This window comes from Hyperolius riggenbachi, chromosome 1 (genome assembly GCF_040937935.1).
Source record: "Hyperolius riggenbachi isolate aHypRig1 chromosome 1, aHypRig1.pri, whole genome shotgun sequence".
Taxonomy (NCBI): Eukaryota; Metazoa; Chordata; class Amphibia; order Anura; family Hyperoliidae; genus Hyperolius; species Hyperolius riggenbachi.
This window is the reverse complement of record NC_090646.1, coordinates 550,138,894-550,162,652: the sequence shown is the minus strand read 5'-3', so window position 1 is coordinate 550,162,652 and position 23,759 is coordinate 550,138,894. Positions and strand designations below refer to the sequence as shown.

Genomic DNA, 23,759 nt, shown 5'->3' with positions numbered 1-23,759 from the left:
ATTTTCCAAGCGTTTTTTAATCAGGATCTGTTCAGTTACAGAAGGGGAAGGTCCACACTTGTCCAAGTTTTCAAATCTTTATTCTAGGACATATCCATCATGAGCTATGATTAAGAGCTTGTAGCTCGAAACATGTCAGCAATCTGATGCATGTACTTGTGTTCTATTTTAATGGATATGTCCTAGAATAAAGATTTGAAAACTTGGATAAGTGTGGACCTTACTCTTCTATATTCTTCTGTGCTTTGCTGGCACTGTTGCAGAAGTTTTGTGGGTGGTAGTGGTGTTCACACCTTCGTTTCTACACTGTTCAGTTACAGCTGTACTGTAACAAAAAATAACTGCACCAAAATGCTCCAAAAATCACTAGACACATGCCTAGAATTGCCTAGGAAAATCACTTCAAAAAGTGCTAAGTGTTTGCGATTACGCTAGTGCTTTTTGGTGTGCACTAAGCCTTACTGCAGCATTTGTAATTTGTATAAATCACAAACATGCAGCATTTTGGGGGTGCTCCTGATGTGATTCCTGCTCCCTGAATGAGAATGCAAAATGCTTTTTCCTGGAAAATTGCACTGTGATTCCATTTTGCGATCCAAGTGTGAACCTAGCCTAATGAATAACACCAGAAACAAGCATGTGACTAATCTTGTCAGATCTGTCAATAATGTCAGAAACACCTGATCTGCTATATGTTTGTTCAGGGTATATGGCTAAAAGTATTAGAGCGGCAGAGGATCAGCAGGATAGCCAGGCAACTGGTATTGTTTAAAAGGAAAAAAAATATGGCAGCCCTTTGTATCCCTGTCACTTCAGTTGTTCTTTAAAGCTGAACTGAAGATTTTACTAAAACAAAGTGTTTCACTTACCTGGTGCTTCTGCCAGCCCTGTGCAGCCTTCCTGTCCCGCGCCAGTCCTCCACAATCCTCCGGTCTCCTGCCGCCAGCTACCATTGTTACCGTTGACTTGGAGGATGGTATTGCGGGCTGGAAAGCAGATAAAGATACGTGGGGCTCGCAGGTGCAGGTGCTGCCAACTTACAAGTCGATGGTAATGAAAATAGCTGGCGTTGGGAGATCGGAGGATCGTGGAGGACCGGCGTGGGACAAGAAGGCTGCATGGGGCTGGCAGAAGCTGCAGCTAAGTGAAACACTTTGATCTTCAATTCCACTTTAAAAGGAAATCAATATGGCAGCCTTTATACATCTCTCATCTTGGGTTCCTTTTAATGCTAAAATAGCTGCACAACCTTATACACACATACAAGGCATGTTGCCCTGGAGGGATTGTATTCGATCACTTTGGCAACACTGGCACGGCAGGTGTCGCTAGCCTACTAGCTAGCAACATGAACATGTTCTGCTGCTATGCAGGGGGGGCTGACAGAGGTATAGGAGTGACTTCATGCAGCAGGTACGGTGAGTGGAAATAACCATGCCATCGGCCATTGCTGACCGATGGCAGATTGCATGAGGAGGGGGTCAGGGTGCTGTGCACAGGCTGGATTTTCAGGATGAATCACCAAGAATTATCCAACTATTTTATCAGATTTTTCCCTTATAGGTTACTATAATCTATTTGTGAATGAAAGCGCTCTGTTAATCTTTCCTCTTCAGTTTCCCCTATATATCACTATTTATGGGACACAATAAATATATACTTTATACTTGTGCTGTCTTTTTCAATCTTTCTTTTACTTTTTTTCCTTTACTAAACTGACAAAACAAGATTATGAGCCTGAGCTTGCCAGCCCCAAGAATGGAATGAATGCGGCACGTCGGTTTCCAGCGCTACCACACATGTCATCCGCTATCCGGACAGCTAATGAGCAGCCAGGCTTCTGCTGGAACGAGGCGTGACACGCAGGCTCTAACCACCGCACTCATGTTGTGAGTTATTTCCGGTTCCTGTCTGGCCGGAAGTGTCCGTCAGCAGCCGCAGCTGGGAGGTATGGTGGAGTGAAAGGACTGGGTGTTGGTTATATGTGTGCTCTCTATAGGGCTGCATGCGCTGTGGCACGCCGCTACCACCAAGCTAAGCCTGGCTAGCTATATGTAGTGCTTCTTGTAAGCCGATTGTAGAAAGCAGCATGCTGCATGGTATTTGCGGGTCTACAGAAAGACCTGAACTCAGAACTTCGTCTCTGCTCTATATGCTACCAAACAGCATAATAACCTAAAAAAGAATAAATTGTGCTACAGCAGATAAAAATCATGCAATATATCTGCATTGTTTCTACAGACATATTGTTAATTTTTATTTTTACCTGCTAGTTTACATAAGAAGTATGAGGATAAGTAAAATGCCACATTTCAGTGGCAAAATGAGGAGTTTATACCCCCTAAATACCGGGGCAAACATCCACGTCTTTCAAAGTCGTGGATGTTGCTGCCTGGGGAGGCAGAGCTTAGCGCTGCAGCTCTGCCTCTAATGAAGTCAATCTCCATGCAGATCGCCACCTCTCCCTGCCCTTCTCTGTAAAGGAAGATTTAGAGGGGAGGGGACAATCAGCGGGGATTGACTTCAGTAGAGGCAGAGCTACAGTGCTAAGCTCTGCCTCTTTCAGAAAGCGCTCCCCAAAATTTTCCCCGGGGATTTGGAGGGTATAAGCCCCTCATTTTGCCGCTGGATTGCAGCGTTTCACTTCTCATACTCCTTATGCAAACTAGCAGGTAAAAATAATGTATTTTCCCTTCAGACTCTCTTTAAGCACTAGTGATTTTGAAAAGCTCTTGCTAATGCAATGCTATGGGGGATTTTTATAAAATCACTTTGCTCAGGTGAGAACATACATAGGATAACATTAGCAAGAGCTTTTAACCACCCTGGCGTTCTATTAAGATCGCCAGGGCGGCTGCGGGAGGGTTTTTTTTTTTGAATAAAAAAAATATTTCATGCACCCAACTGAAAGTTGGCTGCATGAAAGCCCACTCGAGGTAGCTCCTGCTGCATACTTCTGATCGCCTCCGGCGATCCGAAGTAACAAGAAGGGCCGCGATGAGCGGCCCTCCTTGTTTTGCTTTTCTCGTCGCCATGGTGACGAGCGGAGTGACGTCATGGACGTCAGCCGCCTTCAATCCAGCCCTTAGCGCTGGCCGGAACTGATTGGTCCGGCTGCGCAGGGCTCGGGCGGCTGGGGGGACCCTCTTTCGCCGCTGCTCACGGAGGATCGCCGCAGGGCGGCGATCAGGTAGCACACGCAGCTGGCAAAGTGCCGGCTGCGTGTGCTGCTTTTTATTTGGCGAAAATCGGCCCAGCAGGGCCTGAGCGGCACCCTCCGGCGGTAATGGACGAGCTGAGCTCGTCCATACCGCTAAGGAGGTTAAAATCACGCTTCAGACAGAAACATCTCATCTGCATGCTTGTTCCATCTGTAGCTAAAATAATTATAGGGGCACTGGTGAAAAATTGTAAAATGTAAAATATGTGCAAACATATCCAAATAAGAAGTATGTTTTTTTTCCAGAGTAAAATGAGCCATAATTTACTTTTCTCCTATGTTGCTGTCAATTAGGCTTCTTTCCCACTAAGAAGTTGCGTTAGATGCCACGTTAAGGTCGTATAACGTGCCCCTAACGCAATGCATAGTGGGGTTGAAGCTGGACGTTACATTGAGTTCATGCTTCCTGTGATGCCGTGATGTGTACTCTTGGACGCATGCGGCATCACATGTTCCTGCCAGCCAATTGCCGCACATGGCGACGCCGTCACACCGTGCAGTGAATAGTAATTGGCCATGTGCCTGGCCGAGGAGGAGGAGGGGAGACCTCCTCCTCCAACATCACTGAGCATGTGTAAACAGTCTAACGCGGCTTAGCCGTTTATAACGCACAGCATGCAGCACTTTGTTTTTACCTGCTGCGTTACAATGTAACGCAACGTGGGCACTGTGAACAGCCCATTCATTTTTCATTGCTTTCTTTCCCAGGAGAGGAAGTTAGGATGTGTGCTCCTAATCCATTGATAGGTTTGATGCAATGAATGTGTTTGCATGTCTGCACTATGCATGTTACAGGGCCAGAGTTAGGACACCTATGTTTACCTGGGTACTTCTGCGCAGTATAGGTGACTAAGCATAAGAATGCATTCTTCTGTGAACTAAAACCCTGGCTTTTAATTTAGCTGTAGGGATAACAGTTGTGCCTGGATGAGTAAATCTGTGAATGCATTTGTTTGAACATTTGCATGTGAGTGTGCGAAGGGTTAATAGATTTTTGCTGTTTTCTAGCCACACCCTCTTCAGCACCTCCCTCACCTCCCTTTCCCTAATAATTTATTTAATGTCCTAACTAGAGGCGATGTGCCTGGATATATGTATTTCTATTTCTACTACTGACCCCTGTGGCTAGGGTCTAATTCAGTGCACTCCCTCCTTCCCCTGTATGTGTTTGTCAGCATGCACACAGCTTATGCTGGTGTATGCGCATGGTGCACGTGGACACATAACGTTAGCTCCCTTGTGCGATTGGTAAGATGCACCGTCTTTCCCAGGAGAGGAAGTTAGGATGTGTGCTCCTAATCCATTGATAGGTTTGATGCAACGAATGTGTTTGCATGTCTGCACTATGCATGTTACAGGGCCAGAGTTAGGACACCTATGTTTACCTGGGTACTTCTGCGCAGTATAGGTGACTAAGCATAAGAATGCATTCTTCTGTGAACTAAAACCCTGGCTTTTAATTTAGCTGTAGGGATAACAGTTGTGCCTGGATGAGTAAATCTGTGAATGCATTTGTTTGAACATTTGCATGTGAGTGTGCGAAGGGTTAATAGATTTTTGCTGTTTTCTAGCCACACCCCCTTCAGCACCTCCCTCACCTCCCTTTCCCTAATAATTTATTTAATGTCCTAACTAGAGGCGATGTGCCTGGATATATGTATTTCTATTTTCATTTTTCATTGCTGTGTGGTGGGCTGCAGTACAGGCTGCACTAGCGTGCGCCTGTAACATCTAACTGTGAAAGCAGCCTTACAGTAGGTAGTAGAAATCTGACAGAAATGGCAGGTTTTGGACTAGTCCATCTCTTCATAGGGGATTCTCAGGGATTTATTTATTTTCAAAAGCACTTAGTGAATGTCAGTTGCTCTGTTCAACTGCCAAAAAGCTGTGTAGCAAGCAGGGAAGCATCATTGTTTAAATCCTTTTTAGGAAATATCTATATAAAGAATAAAAACCTTGCTGAGAATCCCCTATGAAGAGATAGTTTAATCCAAACCCTGTCACGTCTATCAGATTTCTACTACCTACTGTAAGTGGCAGCAACATATGAGAAAATACATTTATTGCTCATTTTACTCTGAAAATATGTGCAAACATTGACAAATAAGAAGTATGTTTTTTTTCCAATTTTATAATTTTTGGCCATAGTGCCCCTTCAAAGGCCAAAAACCAGCAGGACAGTCAGACAATTTGCGTTTTTTTTAAAGGAAATAATAATGGCAGCCTTCATATCCCTCTCACTTCAGTAGTCCATTAATGCTTGGTTCATAGAGGTAGGTAAAGACAAACCAGTCTTAATACCTCCAGATGGTGTGCCAGTGAATTGTTGGTAAATGGCTACATTTAGAGATGACTGAAAAGCATTTGCCATTTTACCCATCACTTCAGTGCAGGTTTCTAATCTTTTGTCGTACTTTGTCTGTTTTTTTCTTAAAGGTGCTGAATATTAATATGCGACTCTGAGCAGGCCACACCATGGCAGATCTCGAAAAGCCATATACAGACCCATCCAGGTAAATTAAGCTACTTATTTGTCTGTATTTAATGACTTGGTTTAGTTCCCTGGATAATATAAAGGAAACCTGAGATGTGGATAACGGAAAATTGTTACTTACCTATCGGTAATTTTCCTTTCCTGATGCGTCCATGGCAGCACATTGGGTAATTGCTTTGCCCCCTTACCCCATAGGACCAGTGAATATTTAAAGGGATACTGTAGGGGGGTCGGGGGAAAATGAGCTGAACTTACCCGGGGCTTCTAATGGTCCCCCGCAGACATCCTGTGCCCGTGCAGCCACTCACCGATGCTCCGGCCCCGCCTCCGGCTCATTTCTGGAATTTCAGACTTTAAAGTCAGAAAACCACTGCGCCTGCGTTGCCGTGTCCTCGATCCCGCTGATGTCATCAAGAGCGCACAGCACAGGCCCAGTATGGTCTGTGTCTGTGCAGTACACTCCTGGTGACGTCAGGGGAAGCGAGGACACGGCAACGCAGGTGCAGTGGTTTTCTGACTTTAAAGTCAGAAATTCCAGAAGTGAACCGGAGGCGGGGCCGGAGCATTGGGGAGTGGCTGCGCCAACACAGGATGTCTGCGGGGGACCATTAGAAGCCCCGGGTAAGTTCAGCTCATTTTCCTCCGACCCCCCTACAGTATCCCTTTAAATAAGGCTTTGAGGAGATGCTCTCTGTCTTTGTAGCTAGGATCCTCACCAAATAGATGGGTGAGATCCATGTGCTGCCATGGATGCATCACGAAAGGAAAATTACCGATAGGTAAGTAACAATTTTCTGTTTTCCTTATGCCTCCATGGCAGCACATTGGGATCTAACTAGTAGAAATAAGGGAGTGAGACAGAATATGCTGCAAAAAATAACAGAAAATGTATTCACGGGTACATGCCGAGGAGATTGCAGCTCTCCCAAATTCTAAAAAAGTATTTACAGATACATCCACTTTATAATGTGAAATAAAAGTGTTAATGCTTGTCCAATAAGCAGCTTGACAAATCTTAGATGCGGAGACATTAGAATATGCTGCCCACGAGGAAGAAACACCTCTGGATTGAGTGTGCCCTGATTGAATCTGGGGGTTGCGAACCGATAGCCCGATATGCCCCTCGGATCGTTTTTAATAACCATGATGCAATTGTTCTTGCAGAAGCCATCTGCCCTTTTCTGTACCCCGAGGGGATGACAAACAAGCGGTCCGACTTTCTGACAGATTCAGTTGCTTCCAGATAGGCCTTTAGTGTTCTAGAGACATCTAAAGTATGTAGAACTGAATCATCCTGGAAGGCTGGAAGAGACCATTCTTGATTAATATGAAACGACTTGACAACTTTCAGTAAGAAGGAGTCCACTGGTTTTAACTGAACTCTGTTGTGGTAAAAGGTTAGATATGGCTCCTTGCAACCCAGGGCACTAAGCTCTGACACTCTGCGGGCAGATGTTATCGCCACCAGAAAAGCGGACTTTAGTGTCAGATTCCACAATGAACAACTAAGAAGTGGCTCAAACGGACTCCCTGATTGGAATTCCAGTACTAGGGGAAGGTCCCATTGCGAGTAGGATATTTTTCTTGGAGGCCTAATCTTCATCACTGCCAACATAAATTGCTTTATTAAAGGATGTAGATAACATCTGAAGTCCGATAAGGCAGAAATGGCTGATATTTGGACCTTCAAGGCATGATAACTCAGCCCCTTTTCTACCTCTGTCTGTAGAAATGCCAAAACCTGCTGAGGTAGAGGTTATAGCGGATTGAAAGCAGCCGATGTAGCAAAAGCTGAGAACCTTTCCCAGATTCTGTGGTATGTTTTATTGGTTGAGGGTTTTCTGGCCTGAAGCAGCGTATTGATGACTTCTGCTGAGCAACCTAATTGTTCCAGTTTCTCCCTCTCGAGGCCAATTCGGTATGATTGCTGTTACTGTGACCGGCTCTTGTTGTATCCTCCTCGGTAGGTTGTATATCATTGGTACTGGAGGGAACACATACCCGTTCGTACAATTCCAGGGGGCTGTCAAGACATCTATTCCTTCCGCACCCTTGAACGAGTACCTCGCTATAAATCTCTTGCACTTGGTGTTGTGCCGAGTTGCCATCATGTCTATCTGTGGAGAGCCCCATTCCTTGCAGATTAGAGAAAATGACTCCTGATCCAATGACCACTCGTTGTCCAGATCTTTGCGGTTCCGAAAATCTGCCTCTGTATTCAGGACCCCTGGAATATATACTGCACGGAGAGACAATAGATTGTCCTCCGCTAGCTGAAAGATGTAACTGGCTATCTTCAAAAGCGCATGACTTTAAGTCCCCACTTGCCTCTCCATATATGCCACCGCTGTTTTGTTGTCTATTCGGATCAAACAGTTTTTGTTGATCACTAGCGATAGGAAAGACTGTAGGGCATGAAAGACCGCTCTCAACTCCCGTGCGTTTGATGACTCCGCTGACTTTTCTTGACTCCAGAATCCTTGGGCTGTTAACTGGTTGCATGTTGCTCCCCATCCCCTCTTGCTGGCATCTGTTGTTATGATTACAGGGGGATCCGGCATGAATTGTAAGTGCTGACTGATTTTGTGGTTTAGTAGCTACCAGCAAAGACTGTCCCTCATCGTTTTGAGTAGTAGGATACCAGTGTTCTCCCCAGAATTTTTTTTCCAGCCGGGTGGCATGAAAAAGTAGCCGGGTGGGGTTACTCAATGTCAATGCAGAGTGTGTGTACATGTGCGCACATTTTTTAATGTAAATTAGCTGTAGTGTTCCTATTACATTCTCGGTGCCCAGGTAGGGAAAAAAAATGAATTGTGATTTGTTGCATAAAAACACTTTTGATAAGGAAGGATGAAGCAGCAGCTAGTCTGTCCATCAGCACAATTGCTTGACTTTTACTCAACCACCCCCTGATGTGCTGCATTGCTGGATGCAAAGAGTTAAACTGTCAGCATCACATGGAGCAGCTGGAGAGGGATTGCTGTTCAGTATGTGGGAACTGATACACATACCCATACACTAACAATAAATGCTTGTTTACAATGGATGAATGACATGCTTCTTCTCACCTCAATTTCTCCTGTAGCCGGTTAGCTGATCATGTGACCTCAGAGCTACAGCACCCAGTGAGAGTTTCCTCAAAGCATCCTGTTATTTTCGGTTTACTCAAAAATAAGTGTTGGCAAATAAAAGCAGCCACATTTCTTAGTGTTATTCAGACTGCACACCACTTTGGCTTCTGGGACCCAGAATTCAATAGCATACAAATACTGCTGTTAAGAATTCGCCATGCCTTCTAACACCCCTTTTGGGAAATGGAGAGAGCAAAAGCATTGCATTATGGTCTGTTCAATGTATTCCTTTTAGTGCAGTTTGTGGAGATGGCTCTGTCACTACAGAGTGCAGAGGAAACGTGTGTTCTCTGCACTGTTCTAATCTGCTCTACATTGCCTGCCCAGTCTCTTGCCTTGTGGTATGCCAGAAGCATAAGAGAAGATAGAGAAGGTCTTATGCAGCCTATTGCAGTACCGTGAAATAATTTCTATTTGGGCGGGGGGGGGGGGGGGGTCAGGCGGTGTGGATGGGGACCGCACAGTTCCTCAATGCCAGCGCTGGCCCTGGATGTGCCCTGCTGCCTGCTCGCCTGCACGCTCCGCTGTTCCGGCTGCACTGCCCGCCCGTAGTTACCTCCAGATCAGCGGCATCCCGCAGGGATGAGAGAGCGGAGCGATGTGCAGTAACGCGGCGTATACTTCAAATACAGGAAGTGACATCACTTGTAACGCCTGTATTTGAAGTCTATGGCGCGTTACCGCACATCGCTCCACTCTCTCTCTCATCCCTCCCTGCGGGCTGCCGCTGATCTGGAGGTAACTGTACGGGCGAGCAGCGCAGCCGGAGCAGCTATGAAGAGGGAGACTTGCTCCGTGCAAGCGAGCGGGCGGCAGGGCATATAAAAGGATGACTGAGCAGAACTGTGTGGCGGGCCTTTGATAGTACCCGGGCGGGATTTCAAAACAGCCGGGCGGCCCGCCCACCTAATTGGCCCTGGGGAGAACACTGGATACGTTGGTTGAGATTCGACCTGTCCCATTGATGTAGAAATCCTGCTTGCTTGATTGTCGCCCAGTAATAGGATATCGTCTAGATAGTGGTACACACGCAGTTTCTGAACTCTGAGACTGGCTATAATTGAAACTAGGACCTTCGTGAAGGTACAAGGTGCGGTGGAGATGCCAAAAGGGAAGGCACGTGAACTGATAATGATTCTCTCCCACTGCAAATCTCAGGAACTTTTGAAGATCTTCGCGAATCGTGATGTGTAATTACGCATCTTGAAGGTCTACTGAAAACATCCAGTCGTTTTCTGTATTGCTTTGCTTATTGATTGTAGTGATTCCATTTTGAAACTCTCCAAATTTATGTAATGATTCAGTTTCTTCAAGTCCAATACCGGACGAAGCTTTTCTGATTTTCTGTACAAAAAATAGAGGGGAATAGCACCCCTTTCCTATCTGCAGTAAAGGAACCTGTAATATTGCTTGTTTGTCCATCAATTCTTGGATGTAAGAGAATAAGATGTTCCTTTTTTGTTTCGACACAGGGATTTTTGTTGGAACAAACGTCTGTTCTGGTGTCCGCTTGAACGTCCAGGAGTGGCCTATGGATATTGTCGTATTTACCCATCTGGAACTGATCTTCCTTTCCCAGATCTTGCTAAAATGTCTCAGCCTGGCACCCACCGGCAAGTCCTGGACTGATGAACTGTCAAAAAGACTTCTTTTGTGTGGGAGGAGTTGGCGTTCACTTCTGTTTTGTCAGCCTCTGCAATGTCCCTTGGGAACTTCGCCAATCCTTTCTGAAGTTTTTTTCCCAGGTCGATCAGCTCTAGCGTTCTTATACCTGTTCTGCTGTTGTGCGGGAGTATAATTCTGTCTGACTGGCCTTTTGTCCTGGGGTATCAAGCCAGATTTACCCCTCCGTCACTCTGGTGATAGCGGAGTCCAATTTTTCACCAAACAGTGCCTTTCTGTGAAATGGAATCTTGCACCATGCTTGCCTGTAATTGATGTCCGCTGACCACGATCTGAGCCAAAGAGCCCTTTTTCGCTGTTACAGAATATAGCATATCGCGAGACGCACATCTTACCACATCAAAGGATGCCTCGCCGATGAAGTCGGCGGAGAGCTTTAAATCTTCCAAGGCTGTAATAATTGAGTCTTTATCTACTTCCGATTTGATTGCGGCCTCAATATTTTCCGTCCAGACTCTGATCGCTTTTCCCACTACGGCCAGCGTGATAGCAGGTTTGCATGCTCCCCCTGCTGTGGTATATATATTTTTTTTAGGTCTTGGTCGGCCTTTCTTAACAGTACATCTTTGAATGAAATACAATCCTCTAGCGGCAGTGTCATGTGATTCGCTAATCTCATCACCGAAGCGTCTACTGTGGGTGCATTGTCCAGCACCTTTATCTCATCTGCTGGCAAGGGATATAGTTTCGCCAACCGGTTCGCCAGTGGTGGTTTCTTCTCCACTCTTTGCCATTCATCTTTTATGACTTCCTCTATTTCCGCTAGATAAGGGAAAGTGTCCTTGGACTTTTGAAGGTGTTTGTAGTATCTTTTCTTTTCTTTACTTTTAGTGGATGAATCCTCTATTTCGTCCCCGGATTCCCACTCTATGGCTTTCCTCACTGCTCGAATGTATGGTGGGATTAGAGCAAAATTAAACCCGCAGTCCGAAGTATTCTCTGCCAAGGGTTCACCGGTTGAAGTGTGAGGTTCAGAAGACTGGGCAGGGAGGCTCGCAATATAGGTCTCAATCGATTCCTGGACCGCCTTTTTAATTAATCCAGACACATCCACTGATGACTGTTCCGGTACATCTGACATCTGTGAAAAGCAGTTAGCACAGACTAATTTCTCCGGTATCACGGAGCTTCCACACGCCCAGCATGCACGCCTTTCTGAACGGTGATGACGATATTCATGAGAGTGAACTCTTCTGGGCGATCCATAATAACCCCGATAAGAGTAATGATCATCGTAATAGTCCACGTAGTCCTGGGGGGAGAAAGGCTTCTAGAATTGTATCTTCTTGACCTCGATGAATAATAGTGTGGAGGAGACGACTTTCGGGGTGCTTTCCCACTTTTGGACCTTGAGTCCCGTCTTCTCCTTGGGCTGAAAAACATAGTCATAATTATGACCATTAGAAGAGTGCACTCCCAAGCAAGATAAGTTACCTGACAAACACCTACCTATCATTAGTTTGCTGATCTGTTAAGGGCGCAACAGTGTCCTGAAGTAAGGCTTACTTAAAGGTGAAATAGCAAACACCATAGGAACTGACATTAGTAGCCAGTACCTATCCCCCCCCCCCCCCCCCCGAACATACTGTGCCTACCTTTCCACTTCCTCAACATCGCTCTCCTGCTCCTCAATGGTCGTGTCCATCCTGCCTCCACTCAGTGTATCAGCGGTGAACGCTGCTGCCGCTGATTTAAATACACTTCCTTCTTGCAAGCAGGTGGGCCGGACGGAAGAAGCCAGTACAGCGCCGCCCGCCAATCAGAGGGCGGCTGTGACGTCAGAGGACGCTGAGCAGGGAGGGAGCGCGCCGACTGGCCAATCAGAACACCGGAAGCAGACCGCATAGAGCACGGAGGACGCAGCCGCGCCCCCTACACGCCCTCCTACATGCGCTCCAGCTCCATTAGGGAAGCTGGAACGCACGCCAAAGGAAAGAAGAAAAAAAAAAAGAAGCAGGTAAGGTATAGGAGGACACTGGCCGCAAAAAGGCTCATTACAACCTGTACCAATTAAAAAGGTCAGGAGCTCTTCCAGTGTAAGCACAATTAGTGCATAGTATAATAGCATGCTGTACCATAACCCCCAAGATCAGCAGAACAGGGTGCCCACCATAGCCCCAATTGATAGGGTTTAACAGGGGGACCTTCACACAGGGAGGCAGATGTGTGGCGACTGCAAAAGACAGTCAGGCAGGTGTAAGAGAAAAGACTGCAGCATCTGATCCTATGAGGCGAGGACAGAGAAAAAAGACAGCGAGCACCTCCTCAAAGCCTTATTTAAATATAAGCTCATAGGGCATTCTTATAAAAATAGGAATAATTCGGATTCTTACTACGTTATTTACATTGTATAACTAAATTGAAGTAGTTAAAAAGTAAGAAAAAAATCCAGTGGCAAGATATCTGTGGAAGGTAACAGCATAAACTTTCACAATCTGCTTCTTTAAATTTAATAGAAAGAGGGCAGTAAATGTCCGTTCAGGAAATTGAATACAGATGACTTTGTAATTATGTTCTAGCAAATGTCTGTCTGAGGAAGAAGCCATTGCCCATCCACTCACACACTCGCTGTATAACAGTATCTCACAAAGTTTCCCCAGAAGGAAAAACTGCTATGCTTCGCTGTAAAATTAAAACATAAGCCATTATTTGTTGCATTACCTTTACTGGCTCTTAACACTTGACTACAATTCCATTTGGAAGACATTACAGATGAACATTCATGGTTGTCGTGTGTGAAAACCTAGCAACCGTACAGTTTTTCTACTACATTGTCTAGTGATCCGTCATGAATGCATTGTTCATATGAGCATCACTCACTCATTCGCCCTCTATAAAATAGGCTGCCCAGCAATAGCAGTGTGACTGTACAGTGAGCATCACTAAAAATGTTGCTGTGAATGATCATTCAGTATAATACATATTGCCTGTAAGTAAGCATTATTATTACTATTATTATTATTATTTATAAAGTGTCAACCGCCAACATTCCGTGGCACTGTACAAAGTAGGAAAACAAACAAGGGGTACAAAATGATACAGACAATGATATACATCAAATATAGACAGTGGTACAAAATACAGAACTGGTGATTACAATGACAGATGTAACATGATGAATAAAATGTATAACAGCAAGCTATTAAATAAATAACATTCCAAGACACAAACGGTTGAGAGAGCCCTGCCCTTGTGAGCTTACAATCTAAAGGAATGGAGGGAAACAAGAGGTGGGATCTAAAAGATGAACGATTATAAAATGAAAAACCTTTCTGCTCATATGTTTTTGTTTAGTTTTTTTTTTGTATTTTGTACATATGTTATTTTATAATTATTTCTATTGGCTTCATGTGCCTTAGTCTATGCTTGGACTTTTGTAGCACTCAATGACCTTTCATATGCTGGTGAATCTGTATGTACTATATGTTGTACCTACCGTTTGTTCAATAAAAACCTCTAGTTGAGAGAAAAAGAAAAACCTTTGAATACCAGTTAACATTACAGTTTACATTTGTATTCATTGCAGGTTCATCTGTATTTATCCAGCTTATATCAATAGTAAGAAGACTATTGCTGAGGGAAGGCAGATACCTGTTGAAAAGGTTGGTGATGTTGTTATTACAGAATAAATACACTTTAGTGGTGCACCAGTTTTTTTATTGGCATGACTTCCTCATGTAGTGACGTTATTTATACATGAGTTGCTATGAGAACATGTCTGCCAGCTGTGAATGAGTGGTGCTCACTCTTTTGCAAAAATGTGGTTGTAAAACTATAAATGGGAATTAAAGTGAAAGTTACTGCATTTTTTTATTTCTATATTTCATCTGAGCACGGTGAGGACCTCTGTGGAATTACTATTGTTTGGGTTGTGGTTGTTATGCTGGGGTTTTCACTTCCTGTGCCAATGCCTAGGCAGTAATCATGAATCTAAGGCCTTGAAGTAGAGTACAGAGACTGTGTACATTGTCAGCTGGGTTAGTAAAAGAATACCAAGCTTTGGGGAATCAGAGGCCACGCATAGGTCACCACACCTAAGCAATTATTTAATGCGGTGACTGTTTTCCTCCAGACGGCTTAGTCTGCTTGTAACTCAGTCCGATCCTGACCAGAGGAGGTCATTGACCTCTGAACCGGATCTAGTTGGCTGCGTGTGCTCAGTGCCGCTGCTCGCTCTATGCGCTTCCGGTGTTCTTGCAATATGACACCAAGAGTGTGGTGACACTGAGCTGCTGCGCATACCCCACCAGGTAGATCTGGTTCAGAAGTCACCAACCTCCTTTGGTCAGGCCCTATACTGGACCAAATTACTAGCTGGCAGAGCTGCCCAGAAGAAAAACGTCACCACATTAAATGATTGCTTGTGTGTCCTATAAGTGGCCTCTGTTTTCTTAAGGCTTTTCACCTCTGTATTCCTTTTGGATTTGGGTTTTATATTCCTAATGTGATATTTACCTGTATGCAGTTGAGTTGACAACTGTTTGAAAATATCGGAGGGAAAATCCGAGTTCTAACTAACAGGCTGTGTCTTTACAACAGCCAGCAAAAGGGAATGTCCCCAATCTAGTTAGAGACCGCCATAAAAGCTTTACTGAGGTCCAATCCTTCCACACTGTTTCCAGAGCTTAAGAATGTTTTAGTTAGAATTCTTTAATGTAGTGTTGGGCATATATGTCTACTGTGTTTGGTAAGAGGAAACCATCCTCCTGTTATTTATGAGAAACGACTTCTTCCACTTCTAGTAACAGAGATGAGATTTTGTAACTAGTGGTCTCACTCTCTCCTCTTCTTTCCTCCTATTGCCAGGCTGTACAGAATCCGACATGTACAGAAATAGCAGATGTATGTCGTGCAAACAAACTAAACGTCGTCGTAGAGGTGAGGAGTTGTTTGATAGCTTTGTCTTATTTTTCTCTGTAACATCCCAACTCGCTATAAACCAGGTTCTCTGTGCAGGCAGACAAGATGTACACACGTGAGTGGAATCGGGACATCCAGTACAGAGGCCGAGTGCGGGTACAGCTGAACAATGAGGATGGCACACCCTGTGTGGATAAACTTACCTCAAGTAAGGTTTAGTGCTTCTTGCCATTTTTCAGTATTGTAGGCTCTTACCAGAGATCATCTAAGGGGCCTATTTAGATAGAAGGTGATCAGCCAGAAAAGTGCTATTATCCTGTATACTAAACAAACCACAACCACTGCAGACCACACTGACTAAGCCGCTGCCCACATAGGGAACAACATCAAACGAGGTGCAAACTGAGGGCAGTGGTGACATGTGCCAGTAGCTACTCCACTCCGCGGTGCCAGCAGCTTCTCTGCTTACACAGTGCAAGCAGCTACAGCTGTTCCACTCTGCGGTGCCAGCAGCTACTCCGCTCTGCGGTGCCAGCATGTACTCCGTTCCACGGTGCCAGCAGCTGTGCCACTCTACTCCCATATAATCAAAATCCTACCTACAACTGTGCAAGTAAAACTGAACTGATTATTGAGAGCCGGCGGCTGCAGGGAAGTGAAGGAGGCTGTGTCAGTGTGATGTGTATTGTGGATGCCGTCCTCCTAAAATGCCTCTTGGTGTGACTCATGCAGTTTGTGCAGTAATTTTTGTGTATGGTTTTCAGTAAACTGGGCATACTGGGGCATTTATTTTTGTAAATCTCATGCAATGTCATGCAGTCCCTTTTTTCTTGCTTATTAATTTAACCACTTTCTGAGCAGAAAAACAGGCAAGTTCTGAACCTGTATAGATGGGTACATGGGTATGAATGTGAAAATGTAGTGCCAAAAATAATAATTATCTTTAACACTAAAAACTGTGTACTTTCAGAATTTTATAACTTTCATTTTGGATTTAATTGGGCTTTAATCTCTCTTCACAAGAGCTTTGTGTTTGTCTGCAGCAGTGCTGTGTAAAAGTATAAGGGCCTGTTTCCACTACACGCAGATTGGATGCAGAAAAACTGACTCCAATGAATGCCTATGGGGAAATCTGCATCAGAAAAATTGCGTTTAGTGGAAACAGGCCCATAGGCATTCATTGGAGTCAGTTTTTCTGCATCCATTCTGCATCCAATCTCCGTGTAGTGGAAACAGGCCCTTGGGCCACAAAGCAAAGTCTATACAGTATTTAACCACTTCGCATCCAGACATTGTTTCCCCCTTATGGACCAGAGCAGTTTTGCCATTTTAGCTAGGTCTCTATTTAATCAGCATTAACTTTATCACTAATTATTATTATTATTATTATTATTTTTTTTATTTATATAGCGCCAACATATTCCGCAGCGCTTTACAAAGCACAATAAGATGACAAGGGGAACATAGATACACTAACAAAATGTACAACAGAGTTCCAAGCAGCGCAAATATTGTGACAAAAACAGTAAACATTAGGAGTAGGACCCTGCCCTTGCGAGCTTACAATCTAATGGGTAGTGGGGGACACACTAGGTAAGGGGGTGGAGGATGGATGAGGCAGTGACCCTTTCCCTCTGATTACATTGTGTCAGATAAGTAAATAAGGGCTATAGAATGTTATAAACTTGTCTGAAAAGGTGTGTTTTAAGAGTGCGTTTGAAGATGTCCAGGTTTGGAGCATGACGTACAGGCTGTGGAAGAGAGTTCCAGATAAAGGATGATGCTCGTGTAAAGTCTTGGATGCGAGCATGAAAGAAGGTGATCACCTTAGAGGCCAGGAGAGTTAATTATGACACTGAAATGAAACAGGGGCGTTCCTTCTATTGGGTGCCAGGAGCGTGGTGCACTGTATGACTGGCAGGGAGGAGGGGTGTCACAAAAGCCTCCCACAGAGGCCATGAGCAGTAGGGCAAGCTGTGCAAGAAGGAGGGGCAGCAGGGAGGGTGGGGCAAAACCCCCTTCCCTCACCTGGGTCCCCTCTTTCTGCTATCTCTCCCTCCATATATGCGGCAGGGGTGTCGAGTGGGCAGTCGGAGAATAACTCACCTGATTTCCAGCACTGTGTCACCGTTGACACAGGTCTACACCTTCAATGCCGCCCACTGTGTTTCCTGATTAGTGGAAGCACGGTGAACAACATTAAAGGGGGAGACCTTTGGCACGTGATGGTGGCGCGGCGCTCCAGCACTTGGAATGCGGAAGTCAGGTTAGTTATTCTTCGTCTGCCGTCCGCATTTCTGAAGGGGGTAGAGTGCAGAAGGAGGGGACGCAGGTGTGGGAGGTGGGGGTTTTGGCCCCGCTGTCCCTGCTGCCCCTCCTTGCACTGCTTCCCTCTGGAGCCAGCTATACTGGGGGGCAACTATACTACCTTCAATGGGGGCAACTATACTAGTTATACTGGGGCAACTATACTAGCTACCTATACTGGGGGCAACATTATTACCTGTACTGGGGCAACTATATTATCTATACTGGGGGCACCTATACCTGGCATTACCCGCTCCTTTCATTTTTTGGGGGGTGGGGGAGTGTGTCTTTTAATACCCAGCACTAGGCCTGAACGATTTTAGGAAAAGATTAAATTGCACTATTTCTGTCAAATTTTGATTTGATTCACAATTTTCTACAAATCAAGCTTTAGCACTAAATTCACAATGTACACAGTAACATTTACAAACATGCACCGACATAAAATGACATCATACTATCAGATTGATAGTATGTGGCATGTCTGTCATGTTTGTAAATGTTACTACTGCATTATGTGAATTTATCAAAACAATGTGTCAGTGAGGTGAGCGCAGTTTGCACGTCAGTCCAGCCCTTCTGAAGCCCGCTGTGCACTGCAGTAACTGCTCACTAATTCGGAAAAGACGACCCTGTCACATGATCGTCAAAGTGGCAGTTTTGAAGATATCACAGCGCTTTCCTGCTGTATGCAGCCAGTAATAATCCAGTGGCAAGCATTCTCCTGCTGTGCACTGTCCCGACCACAAGGATCAGTTTGTGTGAGGAGCAGCAATCAGCAACTTCCTTCCCTTACCTCTCAGAGTCTGCAGGGGTAGGCTTTAGCCAGCTATCAAGCCTGTCTGTCACAGTCAGCTCCGCTCCTTTGCAATAAATGCACAGTACCCAGCAGGCCAGCACACAACAGCTTTGCATAGAATGCAGATCACCATGCATGCACAACAGCTTTGCGTAGAATGCACCTCACCATGCATGCACAACAGCTTTGTGTAGAATGCACCTCACCATGCATGCACAACAGCTTTGTGTAGAATGCACCTCACCATGCATGCACAACAGCTTTGTGTAGAATGCACCTCACCATGCATGCACAACAGCTTTGTGTAGAATGCACCTCACCATGCATGCACAACAGCTTTGTGTAGATTGCACCTCACCATGCATGCACAACTGCTTTGTGTAGAATGCACCTCAACACGCATGCACAACAGCTTTGTGTAGAATGCATCTCACCACGCATGCACAACAGCTTTGTGTAGAATGCACCTCACCATGCATGCACAACAGCTTTGTGTAGAATGCACCTCACCATGCATGCACAACTGCTTTGTGTAGAATGCACCTCACCATGCATGCACAACAGCTTTGTATACAATGCACCTCACCATGCATGCACAACAGCTTTGTATACAATGCACCTCACCATGTATGCACAACAGCTTTGTATACAATGCGCCTCACCATGCATGCACAACAGCTTTGTATACAATGCACCTCACCATGCATGCACAACAGCTTTGTATACAAAGTACCTCACCATGCATGCACAACAGCTTTGTACAGAATGCACCTCACCATGCATGCACAACAGCTTTGTATACAATGCACCTCACCATGCATGCACAACAGCTTTGTATATAATGCGCCTCACCATGCATGCACAACAGCTTTGTATACAATGCACCTCACCATGCATGCACAACAGCTTTGTATAGAATGCACCTCACCATGCATGCACAACAGCTTTGTATACAATGCACCTCACCATGCATGCACAACAGCTTTGTATACAATGCACCTCACCATGCATGCACAACAGCTTTGTATACAATGCGCCTCACCATGCATGCACAACAGCTTTGTATACAATGCACAACAGCTTTGTATACAATGCACCTCACCATGCATGCACAACAGCTTTGTATAGAATGCACCTCACCATGCATGCACAACAGCTTTGTATAGAATGCAGCTCAGATCACCACACTGTGTGCCTCATTCAAGCCTCCTCTGTGCAAAGGAGACAAAGGAGTGACAGGTCGACGGGCTGAGTCTCTACCGCCTGCCCAGCTGATGATACGCTAGGCGGAGGGAGAGAGAAACAGAGCGAGAGCCTGTGGGCGGAGTCTGCAACCCGCCCAGCCAATGATGCACTTGGTGAGCGAGAGCCTACGGGCGGATGACGTAGGAGGAGGCGGCACTAGGCGGAAGGAAGGACGACGTGAGCAGCCACCCCGCCAAACCGCCGCTACTTGTACACAGAGCAGCGAGCGAGAGTGACTGTTACTGCTGCACAGTGGAAGGGTGCAGAATATCGCCAAAAAACAGCCCTTTGATGATCACTGAATCGACGTTTCTGTGGTTGCAATTTAAAAATATAAACTGTAAAGCGTTCAGGCCTACCCAGCACCAGGGGCGTTGCTAGCCGCAAAGATCAGTAGCACATGCCCCAGATCTATTCTGGGGTGCCCCAGATGTTAATGCGTAGTCAGCTGTGGTCCTTAATGGCGGGCATACTTGGTGCTGTGGTGCCATGCTGGAAGCTGTGATGCTTTATGGGGACATGCAGAGAGCTGTGGTTCTTCTATTGGGGCATGCTGGGAGTTGTGGTTCCTCAATGGGAGGCCGATATGGGGCAAAGGAGGGAATCCACTAGGTCAGGGAATGCTATGGGGGAACTGCCAGATCACCTGGCGGCAGGCCAGCCTGCCCAGCAGAAAGCTGGACCAGCCAGCACAGAAGCCAGGTAACTCTGCCTAGCTATGCTTAAAGGGAACCTTAATTAAAAAAAAAAAAAGTTTTACTCACCTGGGGCATCTACCAGCCCCCTGAAGCCATCCTGTGCCCTCACAGTCAGCTCCTCTGGTCCCCCACTGCCAGCTAGTTTTGTTTTTGCTGACTGGGAGTCGACCGGCCACCATGCGTACCTTTTTACGCATTCGCGCTGGTGCAGGAAGCTATCTCGGACATTAACAAGTAAATTTTTACGCTTTATGGGTGCAATGTGTAGGATGGCTGCAGGGGGCTGGTAGATGCCCCAGGTAAGTGAAACTCCTTGGTTTTTTTTTTTTTTTTTGGTTTTTTTTTAGTTGAGGTTCCCTTTAAGTGACACTGCCTATTGATGGGATATGCTGCATTTTTTTTTTCTGTATTAGTGGAGAGGGGGTTTCATTCAACATTTTTCTGGGCAGGCCTTACACCGCTATTAAGTTCATGTACATTTGGCTCCACCCATGAACACACCCACATTCCGGTGCATAGCCCCACCCAATCTGTAGTGCCTAAAAGTGCCCCAGATCCTACCAAGGCCCTGGCGCAGCACCGGGTGTCAAATGCCCTAGGTACGCCGCTGAAAAGAAATATATATCTAGTAGACCTCACTCCAGTGACGACCATTAATAAGTGTACTTGTTAAACCAGGGAATAGTGATAATATATAGGCACTTACAGCTCTGTCATGTTTGCAGGGAAGGCAATAATGCTGCGTGTGGCTGAAGAAATCCCGAAGCTAAAGACCCGCACACAAAAATCAGGAGGAGGAGATCAGACTGTCCAGCAAGGAGAGGGCGGCAAGAAGAGCAAGAAGAAGAAGAAGTGATGGACCAGAGACCATACCCGAGATTCAGTTTACACAGAGGAGCTTAGTGATAAATATCTCACTGTCATTGGGAATGTATAGTGTCTTTTAGCATGTTTGTTTTATCCATTTGTGTTTGACACACACACAAAAATACTTTTTTTTTCCTTACTGGGAAATATGAAGTTCCATGCTAATTTAAGGCACACCTGAAGTTAGAGGGATATGGAGGCTGACATATGTATTTCCTTTTAAACGATGCAGATTTCCTGGCTGGCCTGCTGATCCTCTGCCTTTAGTACTTTTAGCCATAGACCCTGAGCAAGCATGCAGACCAAGTGCTGACTGGGTTAGCCACCTGCTTTTTGCAGGTGTGTAAGTCAGACACTGCTGTTGCATGAAAGATCAGCAGGCTGCCAGGCATTTAGTGGTGTTGAAAAGTTAATAATTATGGCAGCTTCTGTATCCCTCTCATTTCAAGTGTACTTTTAATGCTAAAGATATGTGAGCCGCAGAGCTTGTTTTAGTATCCTAGGTCTAAGAAGTCTGTAACATTACAATAGCAAAATCCCCTGAAGTTAGTGACCTTGTAGTGAAAGGGGTGCCATATTTCTTTATAAACCATGCCAGTTGCCTGGCTTGTCCTGCTGATCTTGCTGAGCATTGTTTGAATCACACACCTGGCACAACCATGCAGCCAGCATGGCCAGACCTCAGGTAGCAACACAAATTAAGAGATTGTGCATGTTTATGCACCTTAATTCTCCATGGGGCAATCTTCTCTTTCCAATATGGCAACAGCAAGACTACTCTTGAGCTTACCAGTGAGATTACATCCAAAACTAATATTCCATTTTCATATAAATATTTTCCTGAACATAAAATATGACAAAACCTTGTGTTGGAACATGACATAATGAATAAAACAATTTTAAAAAGTCACTATACATTCCCTTTAAACAATATCGGTTGTCCTCAGTCACAATCTCTTTATAGCTAAACTCCTACATGTATGATGTTTAGTCTCGGCAATCAGCTCCAGAGGACCGAGTGCTTGAACTACATGAATGCTTGAAACAGAAGACAGTTTATTATTGTACAACCTTTGTATAAATATTCAGACTGCTTAGCTGGCAGAATGCCTCATATCCAGAAGTAGAAGTGGATGTGAATTAGGTATTGGCAAAATGTACACATTATTTTCAGTGCCATCATAATTGCTACTTGTGACAGGTCTTGTAGATCTAAACCATTTGTTTTTAAAGCTGCCTAAATAATGCTGAGAGCAGATAATGTGTTTTGAAAAGGTTTAGCGTTGTTCCCATGCTAAATCACGTATGTACAGGGCAGGAAAGCCGCTGTGGTGATTGGGACTATGGGTAACCAAGACTAGTTTCTCTTTTTTGTTTTGTTTTTTTGTTGCATCCACCTCATGTTGTTTTTTCTTCATGAATTACTTTGTACAAACGTCAGCAATTAAATAAGACTATTTAAATCATAATAATGGTGTCATGAAACTAAATGTATGCCCTTTGCTTATAAATGGCAGAACTTTGTGCTGTTCAGAATATACAGTTGTGCTTTTAATTTTTAAATACCTCAGCTGAATTTGTAAAATGAGTAACATTCTTTACTATCTATATACAGTATATTTACGTCGTTGCTGTCTTAATTGAAAACGATACTATGTGAGTCAGTGTTTTAGGATAACAGCGTGTGTTGCTAGTGTGCATCTGTGCTCATCATGCTTCTGTGCTCTTCACTGGTGCAAGCATGTGTGTCAGGCACCAGGGTCTAACACCTTGGTGCCCAATTTCCTGTTGTCGACCAACAGACTACCACAGAAACCACTGAAGTCCAAGCGGCTATCAAAACATTGAAAATTAATAAAGCCCCCGGGCCCGACGGCTTCTCGGCTCAATATTATAAAAAAACCTCAGATTTAATAGCGCCAACTCTAACCAAATGTTATAATGAAATTAGGGAAGGCAAGCTCCCCCCCCCCCCAGAGCATGCTCAGAGCACAAATCTCTATGATTCCCAAAGATGATCAAGAATGCCTTAGTGCCCACCAATTCCGCCCCATCTCCGTAATTAACGTAGATTTTAAGCTCCTTGGAAAAATCTTAGCCCTGAGGTTGAGCACAGCTCTCCCCATTCTCATCCATAGGGACCAAGTGGGATTCGTCCCAGGCAGACAAGCTGAAGATGCCACCAGGAGGGCTATACTCTTAATACATCATCTACAACATCACAAAATCCCCGGAGTGGCACTATCACTCGATATTTTCAAAGCGTTCGATACGCTTTCCTGGGCCTACTTAAAATCCACCCTTAGCAGATGGGGCCTCGACTCTAAATTTCTAAACTGGATAGAGGGTATTTACTCCCACCCCTCCGCTTTTGTACGCTATTTCGGGCACAACTCCGAAAGTTTCCCCATCAATAGGGGGACGAGACAGGGATGCCCCCTGTCTCCCCTACTTT

At 45.0% G+C, this 23,759-nt stretch overlaps 1 protein-coding gene across 1 annotated transcript; it reads left to right on the top strand.

Moving 5' to 3' along the window:
• The first annotated feature begins 1,852 nt into the window (after positions 1-1,852).
• On the top strand, positions 1,853-22,776 carry SRP19 (signal recognition particle 19). The gene is made up of 6 exons (XM_068247310.1): positions 1,853-1,948; positions 5,657-5,733; positions 14,055-14,130; positions 15,335-15,406; positions 15,485-15,596; positions 21,163-22,776. The coding sequence occupies exons 2-6, from the start codon at positions 5,696-5,698 to the stop codon at positions 21,291-21,293; spliced, it is 429 nt and encodes a 142-aa protein (XP_068103411.1). The 5' UTR covers positions 1,853-1,948; positions 5,657-5,695; the 3' UTR covers positions 21,294-22,776.
• Positions 22,777-23,759: the final 983 nt, after the last annotated feature.

What these genes read in the sequence shown, in the direction of transcription:
- SRP19 (XM_068247310.1), top strand. Translation starts at nt 5,696, where the DNA reads ATGGCAGATCTCGAAAAGCCATATACAGACCCATCCAG. An exon ending in CCATATACAGACCCATCCAG is followed by an intron (nt 5,734 to 14,054) that starts GTAAATTAAGCT and finishes TATTCATTGCAG; the next exon opens with GTTCATCTGTATTTATCCAG. An exon ending in AACTAAACGTCGTCGTAGAG is followed by an intron (nt 15,407 to 15,484) that starts GTGAGGAGTTGT and finishes TTCTCTGTGCAG; the next exon opens with GCAGACAAGATGTACACACG.